This window comes from Taudactylus pleione, unplaced genomic scaffold (assembly GCF_031769625.1).
Source record: "Taudactylus pleione unplaced genomic scaffold, aTauple2 ptg000292l, whole genome shotgun sequence".
NCBI lineage: Eukaryota > Metazoa > Chordata > Amphibia > Anura > Myobatrachidae > Taudactylus > Taudactylus pleione.
The window spans coordinates 2,950,207-2,970,661 of NW_028284694.1; the positions used below are offsets into that span (position 1 = coordinate 2,950,207).

Genomic DNA, 20,455 nt, shown 5'->3' on the forward strand with positions numbered 1-20,455 from the left:
CTCTACTACTAATCAAAAAAAAAAGAGAGAGAGACAATAGTCACATGTTATCAATTTCTGGAATGTTAAATCTGCATAAATGTATATTCAGCCAACCAGCATAATCACACTTTCAGTATAATGGATGTATTGCCAGGAAATTATGAGTAACCAGGAACTTTAAATAGAAATTATTATTATTTTTTTTTCACACTAGTAAGAGCCAAAGATTCAGATGGTTTTTAAATTGTTAATTTCTGCGCATTTGTGATGTCATAAGCAAGTTCTCCAACATTTTGTACTTTCTCTATCTTTATAATTCCCTATACAGTTGGTGAATTAAATTTCCAACAAGAATTGTGGCCTTTATAGTCTAAATTAGTGGGGGGGGGGGGGGGGGGGTTGTTTACACTCAGTGCTTTTTCTGTTTACACGCAGTGCATTTTCTGTTTACACTCAGTGCATTTTCTGTTTACACTCAGTGCATTTTCTGTTTACACTCAGTGCATTTTATGTTTACACGCAGTGCATTTTCTGTTTACTTGTCACAGATTTTACAAGGAAGAATCTTCAGTTTAGACTTGGCGTCAGTGTAGTGTTTGGCACTCAGCAATGGTATCTGCATAGATTACTAAAATGTAATTTGCTTTTCAAAAAAAATTATCACAGCCTGCTGCAGTACATCATCGGCGACTTTTCTCTGCAAATATCATACTATGAGAATGAATATAACAAGTTCTCCTCACCTGGAAAATATAGTCCCCGGGGCCAACATCGGTAATATCCACCCACTGACAATCGATGTCATGGCGATAGGTGTCCCAGCAGCCCACAGTAATTCCTTGTTCACCAAAGTTGGCGCACTCATAGCGCTTCTGTATTCCTGAATATTAAGCATTGCCATTAGATTTAAATTGGTGCCTGACTGTGAGCATTTTAACCTACATTACAGGACGGGTGTAGGTTAAAATGTAAAACACGCACGGTTAGGGGACTGGAGGCTGGAAACACTGTATTAAGTTATTGTTTAGGAACTTGTGTGTATATTATATAGGCTAAGTATCCTTGTGCATACCTTTTCCACAGTGTGTGTCCTCCAGGCAAAAACTAGCTTTGTGTCCTTCCGCAACCTTGGACCCGTTCAAGGTCAGGAGATCATAGTAGGTAAAAACGTCTATGCTGTGGTAATGCCTGTTGGAAGAACAGAATAACAGGTCACATGTGGACATTTGGCACATGGATTCTGCGGTGGAGCTACATGATGGATAATTGTAGCTGGTCATTGGATTTCTATTTTGGAGGGTAAGAGAAATGAGGCATTTTAAAAATGCTTTGGCAAGTAGCAGCATGGAGGTATGAAGATCTAACACATCAGACTCCGAGTTCTAACCAAGGCCCCCATTTACTAACGAGTTTTATCACCAAAACGAGTGATAAATGTCACTGCGTATGATAAATGGTGCTCCAGCCAATCAGCTACCAACTGTCATCTGTTTGAAAAATGACAGTTGGGAGCTGATTGGCTGGAGCACCATTTATCATACACAGTGACATTTATCACTCGTTTTGGTGAGGGCTGGTGCAAATGCTCGCCGATAGTGATGGCGGCTCCTTTCACACACGAATGGATGGGAGGGGGGGGGGGGTGATGGGGCGGTGTGGTCGCATAGATTCAACAAATCCAGAATACAGGAGGATTTTCACATTTATTTCCAAGCACAGTTGCCAGTGACTCTCAGCCTGGCCCATTATGGCAGCTGAGATGCTGTAAAACACTTTACCTAACACGGCTCCTGAGTCTAGTGAAACGTTTGTATGGTAGTGATCAGTGTGACACACATTTGCATTATGAATTGCAGATGAGCCATTTGCATTTGGGCATACCATACAGTGCAAATATTACAATTCAGGCTATTCACTCAGGGCCTGATTCAGCACGGATCGCAGCTGCGCAATGAATCGGCGAAAATATGCTAATGTCTGCCACCGCTCAGCCAGCATGCCCACTGCTACCTTCTCACATCCGTTATACCTCGCAATCCTGCGTATACATCGGAGAACATCGGCCCCTCACGCACAATTACAGCAGCTCTGACCTGTCTCAGGCGTCTCAGCGCAATCAGTGAGTACTCAAGCTGCGTTGGCAGTCGCAGTGGCTTTATGCACGCCCGCGCAACGCCGATCAAACGGACAGGCACACCTGCGTTTCTGCAACCACTCCCCCGTCACCACCCCCCAAATGCTCACGGCCAGTCACTCATTGTGCAATGGATTCTGCATTGCGTCCGTAATCTCTGTGCGATTGTCACGCACACGCAGTGCGGTGCATAGACATGCGCAGTACGCAACAAACGTCTGATCTGCATACGCGGTTGCAATTGCGATCCTGCTGAATCAGGCCCTCAGTGAATAGCCTGTATCTTCTCTATCTATATCTTCCATCCTAGATAAGGTAGTAGCCGTCATATCAGCCCAATTGTGTAAGCTATTTTTTCATTTATTTTATTTGTTTCAGAGGCGTGCATAATATACAGGCAGCGTCATAGGACACATCACCTGGTTGTATTTCACACTGAAGTGATCGCAGTGCTTGAGGTAGGGTATAGTCAACCTCAAGCGCTGCGTTCGCTTCCGATGGTACCCTTTGTACCGACATGGCCATAGAGAGCCTGGCCGGGCCCAGGTAAAGAAGGGGGCATGGCCTAATCGAGGGAGGCGTGGTCACGCCCCCCTTGAAAAAAAAAAAATGGTGCCCTCAGTCTCGGTTACATACCTGTATTTGTGCAGCATCAGGATACAGTACGTGAGTCCACATTTATGTGTATAGAATTGTCTCAATGTAAATAAGATGGGCTCCGGTCAAAATCCTGACAGTCGGGACGCCGGAGCTTAGAATGCCGGCGCCGGAATCCCGACAGCTATCAGAATCTCAGCGTGCGGCATCCCGACAGTTAAGTATTGGGGTTATGCACTAATGGGAGGGTTAGGTATAGGGTGCGGGGAGGAGGAGGTTAGGGTTAGGCAGTAGGGAGGGAGGGCTAGGAAGAGGTTGGAGGGTTAGGATACTGAGCGACAAGTGTCGGTATCCTGACCCTGTCGGGATGCTGGCGTCGGGATTCTGACTGCTGGGAATCTGAGAGCCAGCGTCCCGTACCCAACCCAATAAGACAATTGGGACAAGAGCACAGGATAAACCTTCGTTGCTCAACATTAATGGGGAAAAGTCTCAAGAGAGGGAAAGAAAATACGGTCGTACAGACGTGTGACAATATTTGACATGCTAAGAACAGGATTCAGTATAACCTCAGGACATAGTTAAGAACGCCTGCAGGGGTCACCTTCTCTCTGAACCAAACCCCAATTAAAAGGCCACAAAGTCTCCCACTCCTTATCTAGGACACAATGCTGAAAACCGCAGCATTGATCCAAGGTTTGGCACATTGTGGTTCAAAAATGATTACTTCACATGCCCTTTTCTGCATTACCAGCGGCATTTAAGACCATGCCCATCCCTCAGACGTTCCCACAGGCTGAACAGTAGGGGTTTGGTTTTGGTACGGTGAGAGGATGTTGGAGCAAACCGTCATGGCATTTTGGCTCTGATAGAACACGCTGGGGGAAGCTTATATTAGAGGTGGACGTTTTCCTGCTAATAGAAATCACTTTCCCAGCACTTAGCTGTTGCCTGCTGATACGGACAAGTTACTGCTGGGAGAAAGGGCTCGTTAGGCACAGGCACATCTAACGCCATCACAACTTCTATAATCATTTTCTTTTTTTTTCGCATGAGCTCCTGCAAGGATAACAATCAAAGGAAAATTTAATTTGACCTTAGTACTATTTTTGAAATCTTTTAAATTTTTTTTTTTACATAATAAAATTGTACAGTGAAGCGCAATTCTCATACGGTATATATTAAATGCATAGTCCAAAACGATTCATTCATATTGTTCTGAAATTAAAATCTATACACGTTCATAGAACGCATTACTCGTTTGAAAACGGAAACCAATTAGAGGGCTTGGAGGCGCGAAGAAAACTAGAAGAAATCCAACTATTAGTGATGATTCACTTGACACAATTTAACTCTTTGGGGGCAAATCGATTAGATGCAATGGATGTGAAGTGCCGTAGAAACGATCGGAAAGCCGTCACCTCGAGAAGTGTGCAGGAGAATGTGCAGTGTTGGGGTGCTGTGATTTAATTGCCGATGTGAGCTGCCGGGAATTCAATGACCCACATTGAGTCATGCGATAGACTTCTTAACACGCGTGTTATTCAAAGCAGCAGTCATTACAATATTATAGAGAAAAGCGGAGGGAATAAAAAGTCAAAGAGTCTCATTCAGACCCGGTCGCAAGCGCGGATGCGCTCGCAACTGGGTCGATGGTTAGCCCTGCGCACGCACAGCAGCCGCACTGCGCGTGCACAAGCCCCGGAGCGAGAGAGAAACTCGCTCACTCCGGAGCTCTCTACAAAAGGGGCGGCTGTCAATGTTGATCGACAGCTCGCCCCGTTATGTAGGCGGGCCGGGGGGGGATTGGTTTCGAAAAAGGAGGCGTTCTTTAAGGAACGCCTACCGTTTTGTGGGCGGCCGCACTGACATCATCAGTGATGTCAGTGGGGAGTTTCCTGCTTGATCAGAGCAGGATGCTCCCTGGGGCTTGCGGTTGCCGAGACCCAACCTTAGGGTCTCGTCACAAGCCCCGATGGTCGCGATGGTGTTCACCATTGCGACCATCAACCTGGTCGGTCGCTAAGCTGTGGGTGGCAAAAAAAGGGAGCGGCCTCCCTCATTCAGAACGAGTGCTCGCTTCTTGCGAGCGCCTCTGAATGAGGGCCATAATCCTGAGATGTCAAAGGACAACATCCAAACAATGATTTAGAATTGTAATTGCACTGCTAGAATTAAACCTTTAATTAATAAAGCAAAAAAATCTCAAATATTTTTGAATGTTTTGAATTTGGTTGCAGCAAGAGATACAAATTCCAACCTAGTCACTATTCGAAAAAAAAAAAGTGACAGAATAGAAAACATAGGGCCTGATTCAGAGCCGCTCGTAAGCGGCCGCTCGTTCGCTCCGAGCGATGTTTGCCCAACTGCGCATGCGTACGGATCGTAATACGCATACGCGAACCAGTCAGTGCGGCCGAAAATTGTGTGCTCGCAAAATAGCGAATGCCTGCTATTTTGAGTGACAGAATGAGGCGTATGTGGGTGGTAACAGGGGAAGGTGCTTGAAAACGGGGAGTGGAGATCCGAACGCAGGCGTGCTTAAAAGGTCAAAACGGGCGTTTTAAGGGTGTGCATAATTAATACAGCAGCGTCATTGACCACGTCACTGGGTTATTTTATAGCCAGAACTGCTCTCAAAATTGTAGTAGCAAAAACCAACCACAAGAATAGCGAGCAGTTCATACCCTGGTTGATGTACTCGATTAATCTAATAAATAGCGGACATGACGTAGGATGCGAGCGGCCAGGGGGCGTATTTTTAAAAAAAACAACCGCAAGTTTTGTTCGCTCGTTCAGACATAGAGGCGTGAACAGACCGCAAAGAGCGAACGGTTCATTTGAATAGCCACCCCTATTTTCGAAACGAGCGAGCGTAAATAGCGTCCGGCTCTGAATCAGGCCCTTAATCTTATATTGTACTGGTGATATTTCTATAAATCTCGTACTTTTGATGTACAATACACTGAAGATGTTTATGCCAATATAAACACCAATCACATTTAAGCAGAAAAAAAAAAAAAGTATTTTCTTGGGTTCTCATATTTAGTAATGTCTCAAGACATATTCATCATGCAGTTTATTCACCGGCATCCGGAATGCTGGATGTCGGAATCCCGACACTGGAAGCCCGACTCTGTACTAAAGATAGGATTATAAATCTTTGACAGACGCCGAAATCCCGATGCCCCAGGCATCCTGAACGAAGGTAAGTGGGGACTGTTAGCTGTTAGCCACGGGAAAGGGGAGGGGGGTTTAGGCACCTCCGGGGGAACTTAGGGTTAGGATAGGGAAAGGGGGGGTTAGGCATCACCGAGGGAAGGTTAGTGTTAGGCACCACTAAGGGAGGATTGGGGGGGGGGGGGGGCAGGTTAGGGTATTTAGCAGCCCCAGTCTGGATCCTGACGGTTTGGGCTTCCAGAATCGGTATTTAGTCCGCAGGCAATACATCCGCCGGCATTACATACCGATTCCATTCATCGGTATGCAGTCATTTTGCCATCATTCACAATGTACACACTGTAATGTCAACATTAAGAATGTGGCCAATTTAGAAGAGATGTGCACAGACCCCCGTGTTTTGGTTCTAAGTCATCACATTGTTTTGGTTTTGGTTCATTTTTGTTTTTGGATTTCTTTAAAAATTGATAAAAACTGCTAAGATCATGTAACTTGGACTGGTTTTTGTTGCTTTAGTATAATTAACATCAATAACATTATTACAGTCAATTGTGACCATCTCACAGCACCTAAAATCACATTCAATCCAAAATACGCAAAATCTGGTTTTTAGATCCGAGTTTGAACTTGCGAGAAGACCCAAATTGAGACTTGGTTCTACTCAGAACCCCAAAGTGATCCGAGCCAAGATTCGGTTCTACTCGGAACTGCAAAGTTCTGGTTTGTTAGGTTTTCAGCAAAAACAAACCACACATCTCTACAATTTGGTTGAAAGTCAACATGGTCATAATGTTGACATTCAATGTGTCGACATGTTCAAAATGGTGACATTTTGCATATCTACATTATGAATGGATCATTAAGGTTTCGCTGCCTTTAGGGTCAGACAGTGTCGACATTCACACAATCGACATGCATAAAGTTGACATGTTGAACATGTCGACATTAGGTCAATTTCAACCTAGTGAATGTAGACATGACAACTGTCAACACGGAAAGCCTGACAACATTCACAATCTTGACATACAGACCATGTAAACATTCTCAAGTCGATATGGTCAATGTCGACATTATCACTGTCGATCTCATATACCACACCCATATTCACCATCAGGGCCGTAACTAGGGTGGTACGACATGTGCCATAGAACAGGGCACCACAGGCCAGAGGGAACCATTTGGGCCTGTTAATTTTCTGTTTATAATCATTCTCACTTGTAGCTTCTGCTTTTTTTTATTACCAGCATTTCCTAGCTGCCTCTATCTCCTCCCTGGGTGACCACCCTTCAATGTGGCCACCTCCCCAAGCACCTTCAGTCACATCCTCTTTTATTTACACACACATTTCAAAACACTAATACCCGGGACTCAAACCAATCACGTCTTACATGGCAGTCAGACACCCAGGGCCACCATCAGGGGGGCTGCCGGGACTAGAGTCCCTGGCCCGAACAAAAAGGGGGCCAAGGTGGCAACAGAGTGAATAAGCGTTGGCGGCATTTTGAAAGTGGCGCCAACTATGAGCCTATCGGAGCTCGTGGACTGGTAACCAATCAGGAGCGGCCACAGCAGCAGCTCCTGATTGGCTACCGGTCAACGAGCTCTGATTGGCTTGCTTCCGACACCCAATTAGAAATGCCAGCAGGGCCCGCTCTCTCTGTCCAGGGTGAGTGTGAGTGTCAGCAGTGTGCTAGGAGCGGGGAGTGACTGGGCCGGGAAGAGAGCAGCAGGGGCAGGGGAAGGAGCAGCAGTGGCGGGAGAAGAAGCTGCATGTGCGATGGTGAAGATTGGAAGAAGTGATCAGACTGCAGGAGTAGGAGAGGCTGTGGGGGATCTCACTTACCACCCAGATATTTCTTTGGTGGAGACAGACCAGGTACAGAGACTTCTGCTCCCACACCCTCTCCCTGCTGTCACACCCTCTCCCACCTTCTCCCTGCTCTGCCATCTCTCCCTGCTCTCATACCCTCTTCCTGCTCTAATACCCTCTCCCTGCTCTCCCACCTTCTCCCTGCTCTCCCACCTTCTCCCTGCTCTCCCACCCTCTTCCTGCTCTCCCACCCTCTTCCTGCTCTCCCACCCACTCTCTACTCTCACAACATCACCCTGCTCCCACACCTTCTCCCTGCTCCCATACCCTCTTCCTGCTCTCATACCCTCTTTCTGCTCTCACACCGTCACCCTGCTCCCATACCCTCTTCCTGCCCTCACACCAACTCTCTGCTCTCACACCCTCACCCCGCTCTGCCACCTCCTCCCTGCTCTCACATCCCCTCCCACCTCCTCCCTGCTCTCCAACCATCTCCCTGCTCTCAAACCCACTCTCTGCTCTCACACCCTCTCCCTGCTCTCATACCCTCTCCCTGCTCTCATACCCTCTCCCTGCTCTCCCACCTTCTCCCTGCTCTCATACCCTCTTCCTGCTCTCCCACCTTCTCCCTGCTCCCATACCCTCTTCCTGCTCTCATACTCTCTCCCTGCTCTCACCCCTTCTCCCTGCTCTCACACCATCACCCTGCTCTCCCACCTTCTCCCTGCTCCGATACCCTCTTCCTGCTCTCACACCCTCACCCTGCTCTCACACCCTCACCCTGCTCTGCCACCTCCTCCCTGCTCTCACATCCCCTCCCACCTCCTCCCTGCTCTCCAACCATCTCCCTACTCTCAAACCCACTCTCTGCTCTCACACCATCACCCTACTCTCACACCCTCTCCCTGCTCTCATACCCTCTCCCTGCTCTCACACTTTAACCCTGCTCTCACACCCTCACCCTGCTCTGCCACCTCCTCCCTGCTCTCACATCCCCTCCCTGCTCTCCAACCATCTCCCTACTCTCAAACCCACTCTCTGCTCTCACACCATCACCCTACTCTCACACCCTCTCCCTGCTCTCATACCCTCTCCCACCTTCTCCCTGCTCTCATACCCTCTTCCTGCTCTCCCACCTTCTCCCTGCTCCCATACTCTCTCCCTGCTCTCACACCATCACCCTGCTCTCCCACCTTCTCCCTGCTCCGATACCCTCTTCCTGCTCTCACACCCTCACCCTGCTCTCACATCCTCTCCCACCTCCTCCCTGCTCTCCAACCTTCTACCTGCTCTCACATCCTCTCCCTGCTCTCATACCCTCTTCCTGCTCTCCCACCCTCTCATACCCTCTCCCTGCTCTCCCACCCTCTCATACCCTCTTCCTGCTCCCCCACCTTCTCCCTGCTATCTTACCTTCTTCCTAATTGATGAGACTGGTGTTTCAACACAGGTGGCTACAATTGTCAATTAAGAAGGAAGTCCAGGAGCAGAGTATTATGAACCTAGTGAAACGGGAGGGTCTGCCTCTCCCTGCTCTCAAACCCTCATCCTACTCTCACACCCTCTCCCTGCTCACACCCTCTTCCTGCTCTCACACCCTCTCCCTGCTCTCACATCATCACCCTGCTCCCATACCCTCTTCCTGCTCCTATACCCTCTTCCTGCTCTCATACCCACTCTCTGCTCTCATACCCTCTATCTGCTCTCATACCCTCTATCTGCTCTCATACCCTCTCTCTGCTCTCACACCCTCTTCCTGCTCCCACACCCTCTTCCTGCTCTCACACCCTCTCCCTGCATTCATAACCTCTTCCTGCTCTCACATCATCACCCTGTTCCCATACCCTCTTCCTACTCTCATACCCACTCTCTGCTCTCATACCCTCTCCCTGCTCTCACACCCTCTCCCTGCTCTCACACCCTCCTTCTGCTCTCACACCCACTCTCTGCTCTCACACCATCACCCTGCTCTCATACCCTCTTCCTGCTCTCATACCCTCTCCCTGCTCTCCCACCTTCTCCCTGCTCTCCCACCTTCTCCCTGCTCCCATACCCTCTCCCTGCTCTCACACCCTCTCCCTGCTATCATCCCTTCTCCCTGCTCTCACACCATCACCCTGCTCCCATACACTCTTCCTGCTCTCACACCCACTCTCTGCTCTCACACCCACTCTCTGCTCTCACACCCTCTCCCTGCTCTCACACCTTCTCCCTGCTCTCACACCTTCTCCCTGCTCTCACACCTTCTCCCTGCTCTCACACCTTCTCCCTGCTCTCACACCCTCTCCCTGCTCTCACACCTTCTCCCTGCTCTCATAACCTCTTCCTAATTGATGAGACAGGTGTTTCAACACAGATGGATGCAATTGTCAATGAAGAAGGAAGTCCAGGAGCAGAGCATTTTGGACCTAGTGAAACGGGAGGTATCTGCCTCTCCCTGCTCTCACACCCTCATCCTACTCTCACACCCTCTTCCTGCTCTCACACCCTCACCCTACTCTCATACTCTCACACCCTCTTCCTGCTCCCATACCCTCTCCTTGCTCTCATACCCTCTTCCTGCTCTTCCACCTTCTCCCTGCTCCCATACCCTCTCCCTGCTCTTCCACCTTCTCCCTGCTCCCATACCCTCTCCCTGCTCTCACACCCTCACCCTGCTCTCACACCTTCTCCCTGCTCTCACACCTTCTCCCTGCTCTCCTATCCACTCCCACCTCCTCCCTGCTCTCCAACCATCTCCCTGCTCCCATACCCTCACCCTGCTCTCACACCCTCACCCTGCTCTCACACCCTCACCCTGCTCTCACACCCTCTTCCTGCACTTCCACCTTCTCCCTGCTCCCATACCCTCTTCCTGCTCTCCCACCCTCTCCCTGCTCTCACCCCTTCTCCCTGCTCTCACTCCTTCTCCCTGCTCTCACCCCTTCTCCCTGCTCTCACACCATCAACCTGCTCTCACACCATCACCCTGCTCCCATACCCTCTTCCTGCTCTCACACCCACTCTCAGCCCTGCCACCCTCTCCCTGCTCTCACACCCTCACCCTGCTCTGCCACCTCCTCCCTGCTATCAAATCCTCTCCCACCTCCTCCCTGCTCTCCAACCTTCTCCCTCCTCTCACACCCTCTCCTTGCTCTAATAACCTCTTCCTGCTCTCCCATCTTCTCCCTGCTCCCATACCCTCTCCCTGCTCTCCCACCTTCTCCCTGCTCCCATACCCTCTCCCTGCTCCCATACCCTCTCCCTGCTCTCTAACTCTCTCCCTGCTCTCACCCCTTCTCCCTACTCTCACACCATCACCCTGCTCTCATACCCTCTTCCTGCTCTCACACCCTCTCCCTGCTCCCATACCCTCTTACTGCTCTCCAACCTTCTCCCTGCTCTCATACCTTAGGAAGTGATGTCAAAACTACTGATTTCTATAGCTTTATGGTAGTTACAGTATTGGACGGTCCTCGGCTCATTGTATATGCTTTTCTACAGAAACCAGGAGGCACTATTGCATAATCATGGCAGAGGTTACAGTGAAAAAGACCCAGTGGCAAACGCAGGATTTCCAGAGGGGGGTTTCCAAAGTCTTAATTTTAGGGCGAGTGTGGCCTGTCAATGAAGAGGGCAGAATTAGTACTTAACCAGCTTTAATAAACGTCATACAAAGTTTATTGTGTGTATTAATTCCAGCATATACAGGACCAGTGATCACAGTAAGCCATCAGTTGCGCCAGTAGGCCATCCTGCCTGAGCTGAACGTATTTATTTTAGATGTGGGCACCATTCCAGACTATTGGAGCAAGCCCGGGAGCCTGGAGGAGCAGCAGAAGAACCTAGCACTGCCCTGGACATACTGTATATGTACATATTGGGCTCTATAGCGGTGCATCTCTAACAGTGCATGTTTTCCAGATCTTCTAGTTGGTGCACAGGTTATTTATTACTGGCTGATACATGTTAAAAGATCCACAGGTGGTGCTAATTATTTCATTTGTAATACTGAGAAGAACATGCAGCACAAGTAAAAATCTATTATATTACTATTTCTATTGTGGTCATGGTGTGGGCTGGGGAGGGGGGTTTACAGGCAGACGGAAACCCCCCCTACGTTTGCCTATGAGACCTGTTGTATTTTGTAAATGGGAGCGTGGCAGCGATTTAGACTTAAATAACAGTTGTCTCGCATGCGCAGGTAATGAGTTTTCTAACACAAGTGTCTTCTATTTTTTAGGACATTACCAATGTAAAATGTATGCACATGTTTGATGTTCCTACAGACTGCTGGCGTCACAAATTATATTGCTGGTTATGTGCCGTACAGTCAGTTAAAGAAATCTTTATATTTTATTTTGTCATATTCTATATTCTATTTTGCATTGCATTAGTAGAGTTTTAAATTGTTTTGCAATGTGATACCTGTGACATTCATGCCAAACCCAGGTGTGCCTCCCGTTTCGTGGGGTGAAATCAGCTCTCCCGATGTTGTGTATCTGAGACGAAAAACGTAGCAGTCGCCGGTGTCCGTAGGGCCAGGACATGTCATCAGCTGATTTGGATAGGCACTCCTCCTCGTGAGCGCATTCCAGCATGTGGAGGGGTCGGTCTTCTAGGTAGGCAGACTCCTGAGCCAGCTGGGCATTCAGTATGAGGTCAGGTGCATCTAGCAGTAGATTACACACAGTTACACTACAGCCTGAACTTATGGTGCGTACACACGGTACAATCATAATGGACAATATGAACGATAATTATATCGCTCATATCGTTATTGTTCAGATCAGCGATACGTGGGCACGTATGGACGATAATGATATCGTCCATCGGTCATGCATGCAGGCCAACCTGGACATACATAGGGAGCCACGATCGTTGATTGCGGGTCGCTGGCCCATCATTGGTGGATTGATGGTGTGCTGGATGAACGATATCGATCATCCAGCACACCGGGAAGGTACAGGGAGATCATTCAGCAATATCGTTATCGCTGACTGATCGTCCCGTGTGTACGCACCATTAGCTTCTTTATTATTATTTGTGTCATTGACTTGTAAGATGCCACAGTCCTCGGCAGCACCGGATAGTGGCAAAAACAGAGTATACATAAATCAGAGACATAAAAGAAACATAAAATAAATCTAGACATGAAAACAAGTGTAAGGATAATGACAGTATTAGAAAGAGAGCACAGCTAAGACAAGATGAGTGAGTGTGGCTCAAGGTGGAGTTTGGCACAGTTGTGAGGGTGTATTAGTGTGGGTAGTATAGGTGGGAGTAGGGTAGGTGTGAGGGTGTATTAGTGTGGGTAGTATAGGTAGGAGTAGGGTAGGTGTGAGGGTGAATTATTGTGAGTAGTATAGGTGGCAGTAGGGTAGATGTGTGTATTAGTGTGGGTAGTATAGGTGGGAGTAGGGTCGGTGTGAGGATGTATTAGTGTGGGTAATATATGTGGGAGTAGGGTAGGTGTGAGGATGTATTAGTGTGAGTAGTATAGGTGGCAGTAGGGTAGATGTGTGTATTAGTGTGGGTAATATATGTGGGAGTAGGGTAGGTGTGAGGGTGAATTATTGTGAGTAGTATAGGTGGCAGTAGGGTAGATGTGTGTATTAGTGTGGTTAGTATAGGTGGGAGTAGGGTCGGTATGAGGGTGTATTAGTGTGAGTAGTATAGGTCATGCTTCGTTTTATTAAAACTTGCAACAAGTATAATAATAATAATAATAATAATAAATACATAAAATGTAAAGAAATAATTACATAAAATCAAAAACTTAATAAAAAAAGGCAAAAAAAATACATAATATTACTTCATATTATACTTTTCCTAACCTAATACAAACACTTATCTACCCTACTACCTATAATCCACCACCTGCAAGGGAAAACTAAGCAAGGATTTAGAAACCACCTCAAGTATAAGGAAACTATCTAAATCATACATCAAACCCTAAACTATATTACCCATCACCAACACCTACAGGTAGATGTATGCAAACCTTTCCACAAATAAAACAAAATACTTAAAAAAACCATCTACAAGGGAGTGAAAAAAGAGAAAAGAAAACCCAAAGCCGGAATTGAGAGAGACTGTTTGCCACCCACTCAAGGGGGTTTCAACTGGCCCCACCGATGAGACCAGCTGACAGCATCCAACCCATCCCTATCCAGATCCATCATCCTTCTCACCTCTTGAAGAATCAAACCCACCACATTCCTATAGGGGAGGACCTTTTTCCTTATGGACACCTGACACCGTGCGCTCCACGTGTGAAATCTAACTGCTAAACTAACTAAATAAATCGTGACTAAATTAAATCCACCGTATCTTCTGGCTACCCCATAAACCCACTCAGGATAACTAAGCCCCGAAAGGCACGGAATACCAATGGCTTTTGACACCTCCTCATAAACCTTTACATTAAAGGGACACTCAAGCAGAAAGTGGTCCATCGTCTCCACCACCCCTGGACACTCCTCCCGTGGGCAAATTGACACTCTTCCACCTGAGATTCTCCCCAACATAAAGTCTTCCATGAAAAGAGAGCCAAGCAATGTCTTTAAACTTCTGCGGTATCCTCTGTGAATTTAACAGAGCTAACCCGACCGAAGCGACATCATTCGGACAGTCCCTCAGGGACAGCTGGTCATGGAAGTGAGTCTGCAAAATTATTCTCTCCAACTCCCTTCTAGAGAAGTTTTTGACTTCACTCACCACCATGCCAAAACGCCTCATCACCTTCAAACTCTGGATGACGTAGATCGGGAGGTAACCACACCGAATCCGAAAGCTTTTCACCTGGCCACCCTCTAGCCACAACCTAAGGAAGGGGAACATCCAGAATCTAAATCCCTCTACCCACTGAGGGCGAGCATCTAAAATCAAACTCCCAAGATTAAATTTTAAAAAGGCTGTTACAAAAAAGACAACAGGGTTTACCATATTTAAACCCCCATCTTTCCTCGGTCTGTAGGTGATGTTTCTCCTGACAATATTGACCCCGTTTCCCCACAAAAGAAGGAAAAACAAGGAATTCAATAGGGACCACATAGATTGAGGCAAAAAACACACATAACTGACATATAAAAAAATCGGAATCAAGTAAGTCTTACACAAGTCAACCCTTTCCCCCAGAGATAACTTCCATCTCTTCCAGCTCTCTACCTTCTTGGTAGCATCTTCCAGCTTCTTATCCCAATTTAGGGAGGCATAGTCACCATGGTCAAATTTTATGCCTAGAATTTTAATCTGCTGACTGGCCTGAGGGAAGCTGTCCGGAAAGGCAAAATTCATCACCCTCCTCCCCCATCCTGAAAACTTCACACTTTTCATGGTTTACCCTGGAGCATGAGGCTTCAGAGTATTCACAGATAAGATGTTCCACATCACGGGCCTCTATCCGTGAGGAGAGAACCACCGTGACATCATCTGCGTAGGCCACCACCTTTAGCGGAAACTCTGGGCTCAGCTGCACCCCACCCACAGTTCCGCTCTCTACCCTTCTGACGAAGGGGTCAATCGCAAAAACATATAGGAGGGGGCTCAGGTGGCATTCCTGACGAACACCAGAGCCTTCCCCAAAAGTGGGACCCACCCAACCATTTACAAGTGGGAAGCTCTCGGCCTGACGATAAATAGCCTGCAGCCAATTCACCACCCGCTCTGGAAGACCATACCTTTTCAGTAGGGCCCAAAGGTACTCATGGTTTACCCGATCAAAAGCCTTAGATTGATCCAATGCCAGTAAATACTTTCCACACTTCTCAGCCCTGCACCGCTCAATGAACTCCCGGACACCTAGGACAGCACTAAAGGTGCTACGGCCCTTCACCGTACAGTGCTGAGAGGGTGAAAGCAACAGCTCAGAAAATTCCGATAGCCTATTGAACAGTACCTTTGCCAAAATCTTCCTGTCTGTATTAAGAAGGGCTATGGGGCGCCAGTTCTCAATACGGGATGGATCCTTTCCTTTAGACAGTAGTATAAGGGCAGATAACCTCATGGAAGGAGGGAGGACTCCCTCATCCAGGCTCTCATTAAATACTTCCACAAGGCGAGGAATTAAGAGGTCTGAAAAGGTCTTTAACCCCTCTATCGCTATCTTAACTTCCTCTGCCATTATATCACTCTCCAAAGATTCAGAAGAAACAACCTGAGAACCCAAACCTGGTGTCCTCCTCAGAAATTCCTCCATCCTCTCCCTGATGAGTGAATGCTCAGATAAAAGATCTGAATAATAGAACTCAATCACTTCCAGAATGCCCTTCTTATCAATATGAAGAACACCCTGTCCATCCTTCAGTGCCCTGATCTCTTTGGCATCAACTGACCTCCTACAGCTCTGGTAGGGATCTGGCGAGTGGTATGTTCCATAATCCCTCTCCAGAACTAAGGATGCCAGTCGGTTGTACTGAAACTCCTTCATCTGAGCCTTCACCCGGGAGATTTCCCCACTATCTCCCTCCTCAGAGATCAAGAGATCCAATTTCTTTCTCAGGCTATGGTAGATGTTACGTCTTAACAAGTTTTTTTAGCAATAGACCCACGGAAAAACTTCCAGATTCTCTTTTTAATCACCTCCCACCACTCAGATCTACTCCAACCCGCCTCCAAAAGTGTCTCCTGAGATTGAAAGAAGACCCTAAAGGATTGTCTAACGCTCTCTTCTTCCAGAAGCTCTGAGTTCAATCGCCACAGGCCCCGCCCTTTCTGAGGGGTTTCTGAGGCATTCAAAGTCACTGAGAGAAAAGCGTGATCGGAAAACTCCACTAACCTCACCCCTAAAGATGAGGTCTTTGAAGATTCCTTAACAAAAAAACCTCTCTATTCTAGATCTATGACTACCATAAAAAAGGTGAAACCTGTGAGGTCTGGGAAATGCTGAATATGCACATCTACCAGACCCGCCTGTCTAATCATGCTAACTAAAAATTGTCACAGCCCAGAGTTTTCTTTGAGCCTCCCCTATCTTTTGGCCTAATTATGGTATTAAAATCACCACCAAAGATAACTTGCTGGGCCGTAAAAAGAAAAGGTTTTATCTCCATGAAGAGACATTTCCTATCCCACTGTGACTGAGGACCATAAATATTAATTAACCTAAGGTCCTGTCCCTTCATGTTGATATCCAAAATCATACATCTACCTGCTTGCAACTCTATAACCTTGTACACAGTTACCATGTCAGTAAAAAGCACTGCCACCCCACCGTACGGCTCGGCCGCAAGAGACCAGTAAGAAGGAGCCCTCCTCCACTCACGCTTCGCTTTGTGGAGGAGATCCAACTTACTAATCCTAGTCTCCTGCAAAAACAAAAAATCAACCTCAACCGTGTTGAAAAAATCAAAGGCCATTATACGAGCACATTCAGAAACTACGGAAGCCACATTAATCGTGGCACATCGTATGGGTTGGGGATCCATGATGTATAGATTATTAAATGCAAGACCTTGCTTACTTTTACCTTGCACAATTCCCAGCACCAAATCCACCACAAAACTACAAGCTAACCCTACTCGGGCCAGCCTTCTCTTCCATAGCAACAACTGTCACTACCCGTTCCTCCCTTACTCCCTGACAATCTACAGGGACCTTCTCCCCCGTTCGAGAAGGCCCAGGATCAGGAGGTTTGGGTACAAACTTGATAACCTGATACTCAGTACCAGGTACCTGTACCTGACTCGGCCCTACACAGGAGCCTTGGGACACACCTTGAGCCACCCTATCCTCCTCCGTACCCTGGGTCTCCTCTATCACCGTCACTTCCTCCACCACACTCCCTAAACTGCACATATTTTCCTCTTCCAGCTGAGTTCCAGCAGGGTCACACTCTAAACCCTCCCCATCACCTTCCTCCTGATCTGATCTCTTTCTCCTCCTTTTATTCCTTTCCACCCCCCCTTTCAATTTTATTAACTTTCTTTGTCACTTTCCTTGCTTGCTTCTTATCCTTCCCTGTTACCAAAATCAATTCACCCCCACTCCTCATTACTTCCTCCTCATCAGAGGAAAATACATCAAATTTGTTGCTTAGCACAACTTGCACATCTTCACCTTTCCTCTTTTTCTTATTTCCTCTCCTTACCTCCTGAAAAGATGCCTCCTCTACCTGTTTCCCTTGCACCTGCTTGACATGTTCATCTACACCTAGTGGTTCTTTTTGTCTCACCACCTCCTCCTCCCTTCTAGGTTCTGGCCTAACCTCCTGCCCACTATTATGGCTGGCCGAGGACACCTGCTATACGGGTGGCCTTCTTCCCCGCATAAATTACATTTGACCACCCCACATTCTCTGGATACATGGCCGATCTTATTACACAATGAACATTTTATCACATTACATTCGCTGCTCAGATGCCTAAAATCCCCGCACTTAAAGCAGGTTCTTGGTTGACCCTGGTAGAAGCATTGTACTCGATCCCTGCCAATGTATGCAGCGGACGGTACATGGATGAATCCTCTGTCAGAATGACGCAGCTTTACCAGGGCCTCCCAAGCTCCCCCCCATACCCCCATTGTATATCCAGATTTGCTTAGGTCAGACTGTACATCACAATATCTGGACAACCAATACGCAATATCTTGGACAGGAATGGACTCATTCCTCACTAGAATATGCACCTTCACTTTATCATGCTTTGTAACCAAATTTACTCTGTACATATCATATGGTTTTGACATTTTACATGCCTGCCATTTTGTCCAGAACACTTGTAGTCCCTGGTAGGCTAAAAAACTCAAATCAAATTCTGCAGATTTGACCGGGTGTATGCAAGCATATAAACCTGAGGGTTTAAACCCCAGACCAAAAATCATTTTTAAGAAAGTCTCCTTTGTAGGAACTTCCCCCTCTCCTGCCCATCGGAACTGGATTAAATTTCTCCTTTTTCCAACCTGGCCTGCTGCACCCGGCACTTGTGGACCAGCATTATTCACATTCATATTGAAAGCATTAGATCTTGTCACCATTTTAGCATACGATATACTTCCAGGAACAGTTTGTTTGTCCGATACGTTTGTTACCACACTCCCCCCACCCTCTCTCCTTCTTACATCACCACAAATAATTTTAGCTGCCTCTGCAGCCCTGGCTGGTACAAGCATTTTATCTCCATAAACAGTTTCTATTACTTTAATCTGCTCCTCCGGCAGCCCAGTCTTTTCTAATGCAGGCATTCCTTGTGCAAATTGTCTTTCCTTTATGCGCCCTCCTAAACCAGTACCATGCGGCAACCTCCTTGTACCTATAACCTTCTCGCCCTGCACGTCTCCGGGTACAATCCCCAGAGCCTCCCCAGTAACAGGTAATTCACCTGCCACTGCAGATTCACCTGGAGATCCCCCCTCAGTGCCACTTTTCTGTAAAGCTTCCTCAAGCCTTAATTCCGCCATAACAACCTCCATTTGAGCCTGGAACACCGCGCCCTCTGTGTTCCTGGCTCCGCCATCTGCCATCACTACAGGTGGAAATAGTTCATGCCGGGCACTGTCAGGCTCAGCCATCACTGGCCACTTCTTACCTGCCTTACCCCCAGCACCCGGCACACTGTTACTCACCTGCAGGACAGCCAGCTCACCGAAAGCGCCCTTTTCCGCAACATCCTCCACCTCAGGCTCGCAAGACATCTCCACTGTGTCCCCTGCCATGGACTTCTCCTGGGAATCAGCAATCCCGGCACCAGACACCACCACCTCTGTCATAACTTTATCCTCCATATTTGCTGCATCTTCAGCTGTATTACACTCATCTACTGCTGCTGCCTCCAGCTGCATACACTCTGCCTGGACATCAGCTTGTAGGTTTGTTTCAGTTGCACAGACAGGCTGTGGGTGCTGCTGCTGCAATCACCAGGTACACTGATAACACCTGTCTCCATGGGTGGCGGCCTTGATTGGACCTTTGCATGAACTGGTAACCCTTTCACTGCTGCTTGCATCTGCTTTTCCTTTTTTTCCAAGCGCTTTTCTTGCAATTTACTTTTAACCCTTCCCAGAGTTACAGAAAGGGTTTCAATCACTTCTTTTAACACTGGTTTCTCCCATTTATAACAGGTATTTCTTTTTTTCTTCTTATCATTAATTCTGGTCTGTATACGCTTTGCCTCTCTTTGTAATTCCTCAATAGAGAAGCTATCAAATGATTCCTCCTCCTCCTCCTCATCTTCCTCTTCATCCCCAGTATCACCAGGGGATCCAGGAACATTCTCCAAGGCATCAAGGGGCTTCACCCCCCCACATACTTCACTACCCCCTGGGCAGACAGTAGCTGCTGTCACTTCACCCTGTGTTACATCACACAGGGGAGCACCCAGGGAGAGTTTGTGGGAATCCGACTGTGGCTCCAGTTTCTTCACTGGGGCCACACCGACAGAGTAGGTAGCTTCCAGCACTGCTCGACCCTTTGTTCCATCACATAGGGGAGCACCCTCAGACATAGGGGGAACAAGCTGTGGTTCCAACTGCACAGAAGCCGGGCTGATGATATTGCCTCCACTGTCACTGCTTCCTGATGATCTGGACTGGCCTGCCGCACTAGTTATCCGGACACCAGGAGTCTTTGCTTTGGCTTTTGCTTTAGAGCCCGAGCCACGGGCTGAACGTCGGGAGCACTCTCCCCCAGGAGGATCTATCCCCCTGGGGAAGCCAGCAGGGAGTCTCCCTGCAGACACGGGACACACCTGCAGCAGCTAGAGCTTTCCTCCACACAACCTCCTCACAGCTCAGACAGCACACACTGCAGAGTCTCCGCCCCCAGGATAGGTGGGAGT

The 20,455-nt window shown here is 47.7% G+C and overlaps 1 protein-coding gene across 1 annotated transcript in view; it reads right to left on the reverse strand.

The window, feature by feature from the left end:
- The window catches only part of LOXL4 (lysyl oxidase like 4), a 112,682-nt gene that overhangs the window by 12,863 nt on the left and 79,364 nt on the right, over positions 1–20,455 (reverse strand). Inside the window, exons 12-14 of the mRNA XM_088482755.1 lie at positions 12,111–12,354; positions 1,055–1,170; positions 726–862 (exon numbers count right to left, since the gene is read on the reverse strand). Of these exons, the coding sequence (XP_088338881.1) occupies positions 726–862; positions 1,055–1,170; positions 12,111–12,354 (497 nt within the window). The remainder of the gene's footprint in view (positions 1–725; positions 863–1,054; positions 1,171–12,110; positions 12,355–20,455) is intronic.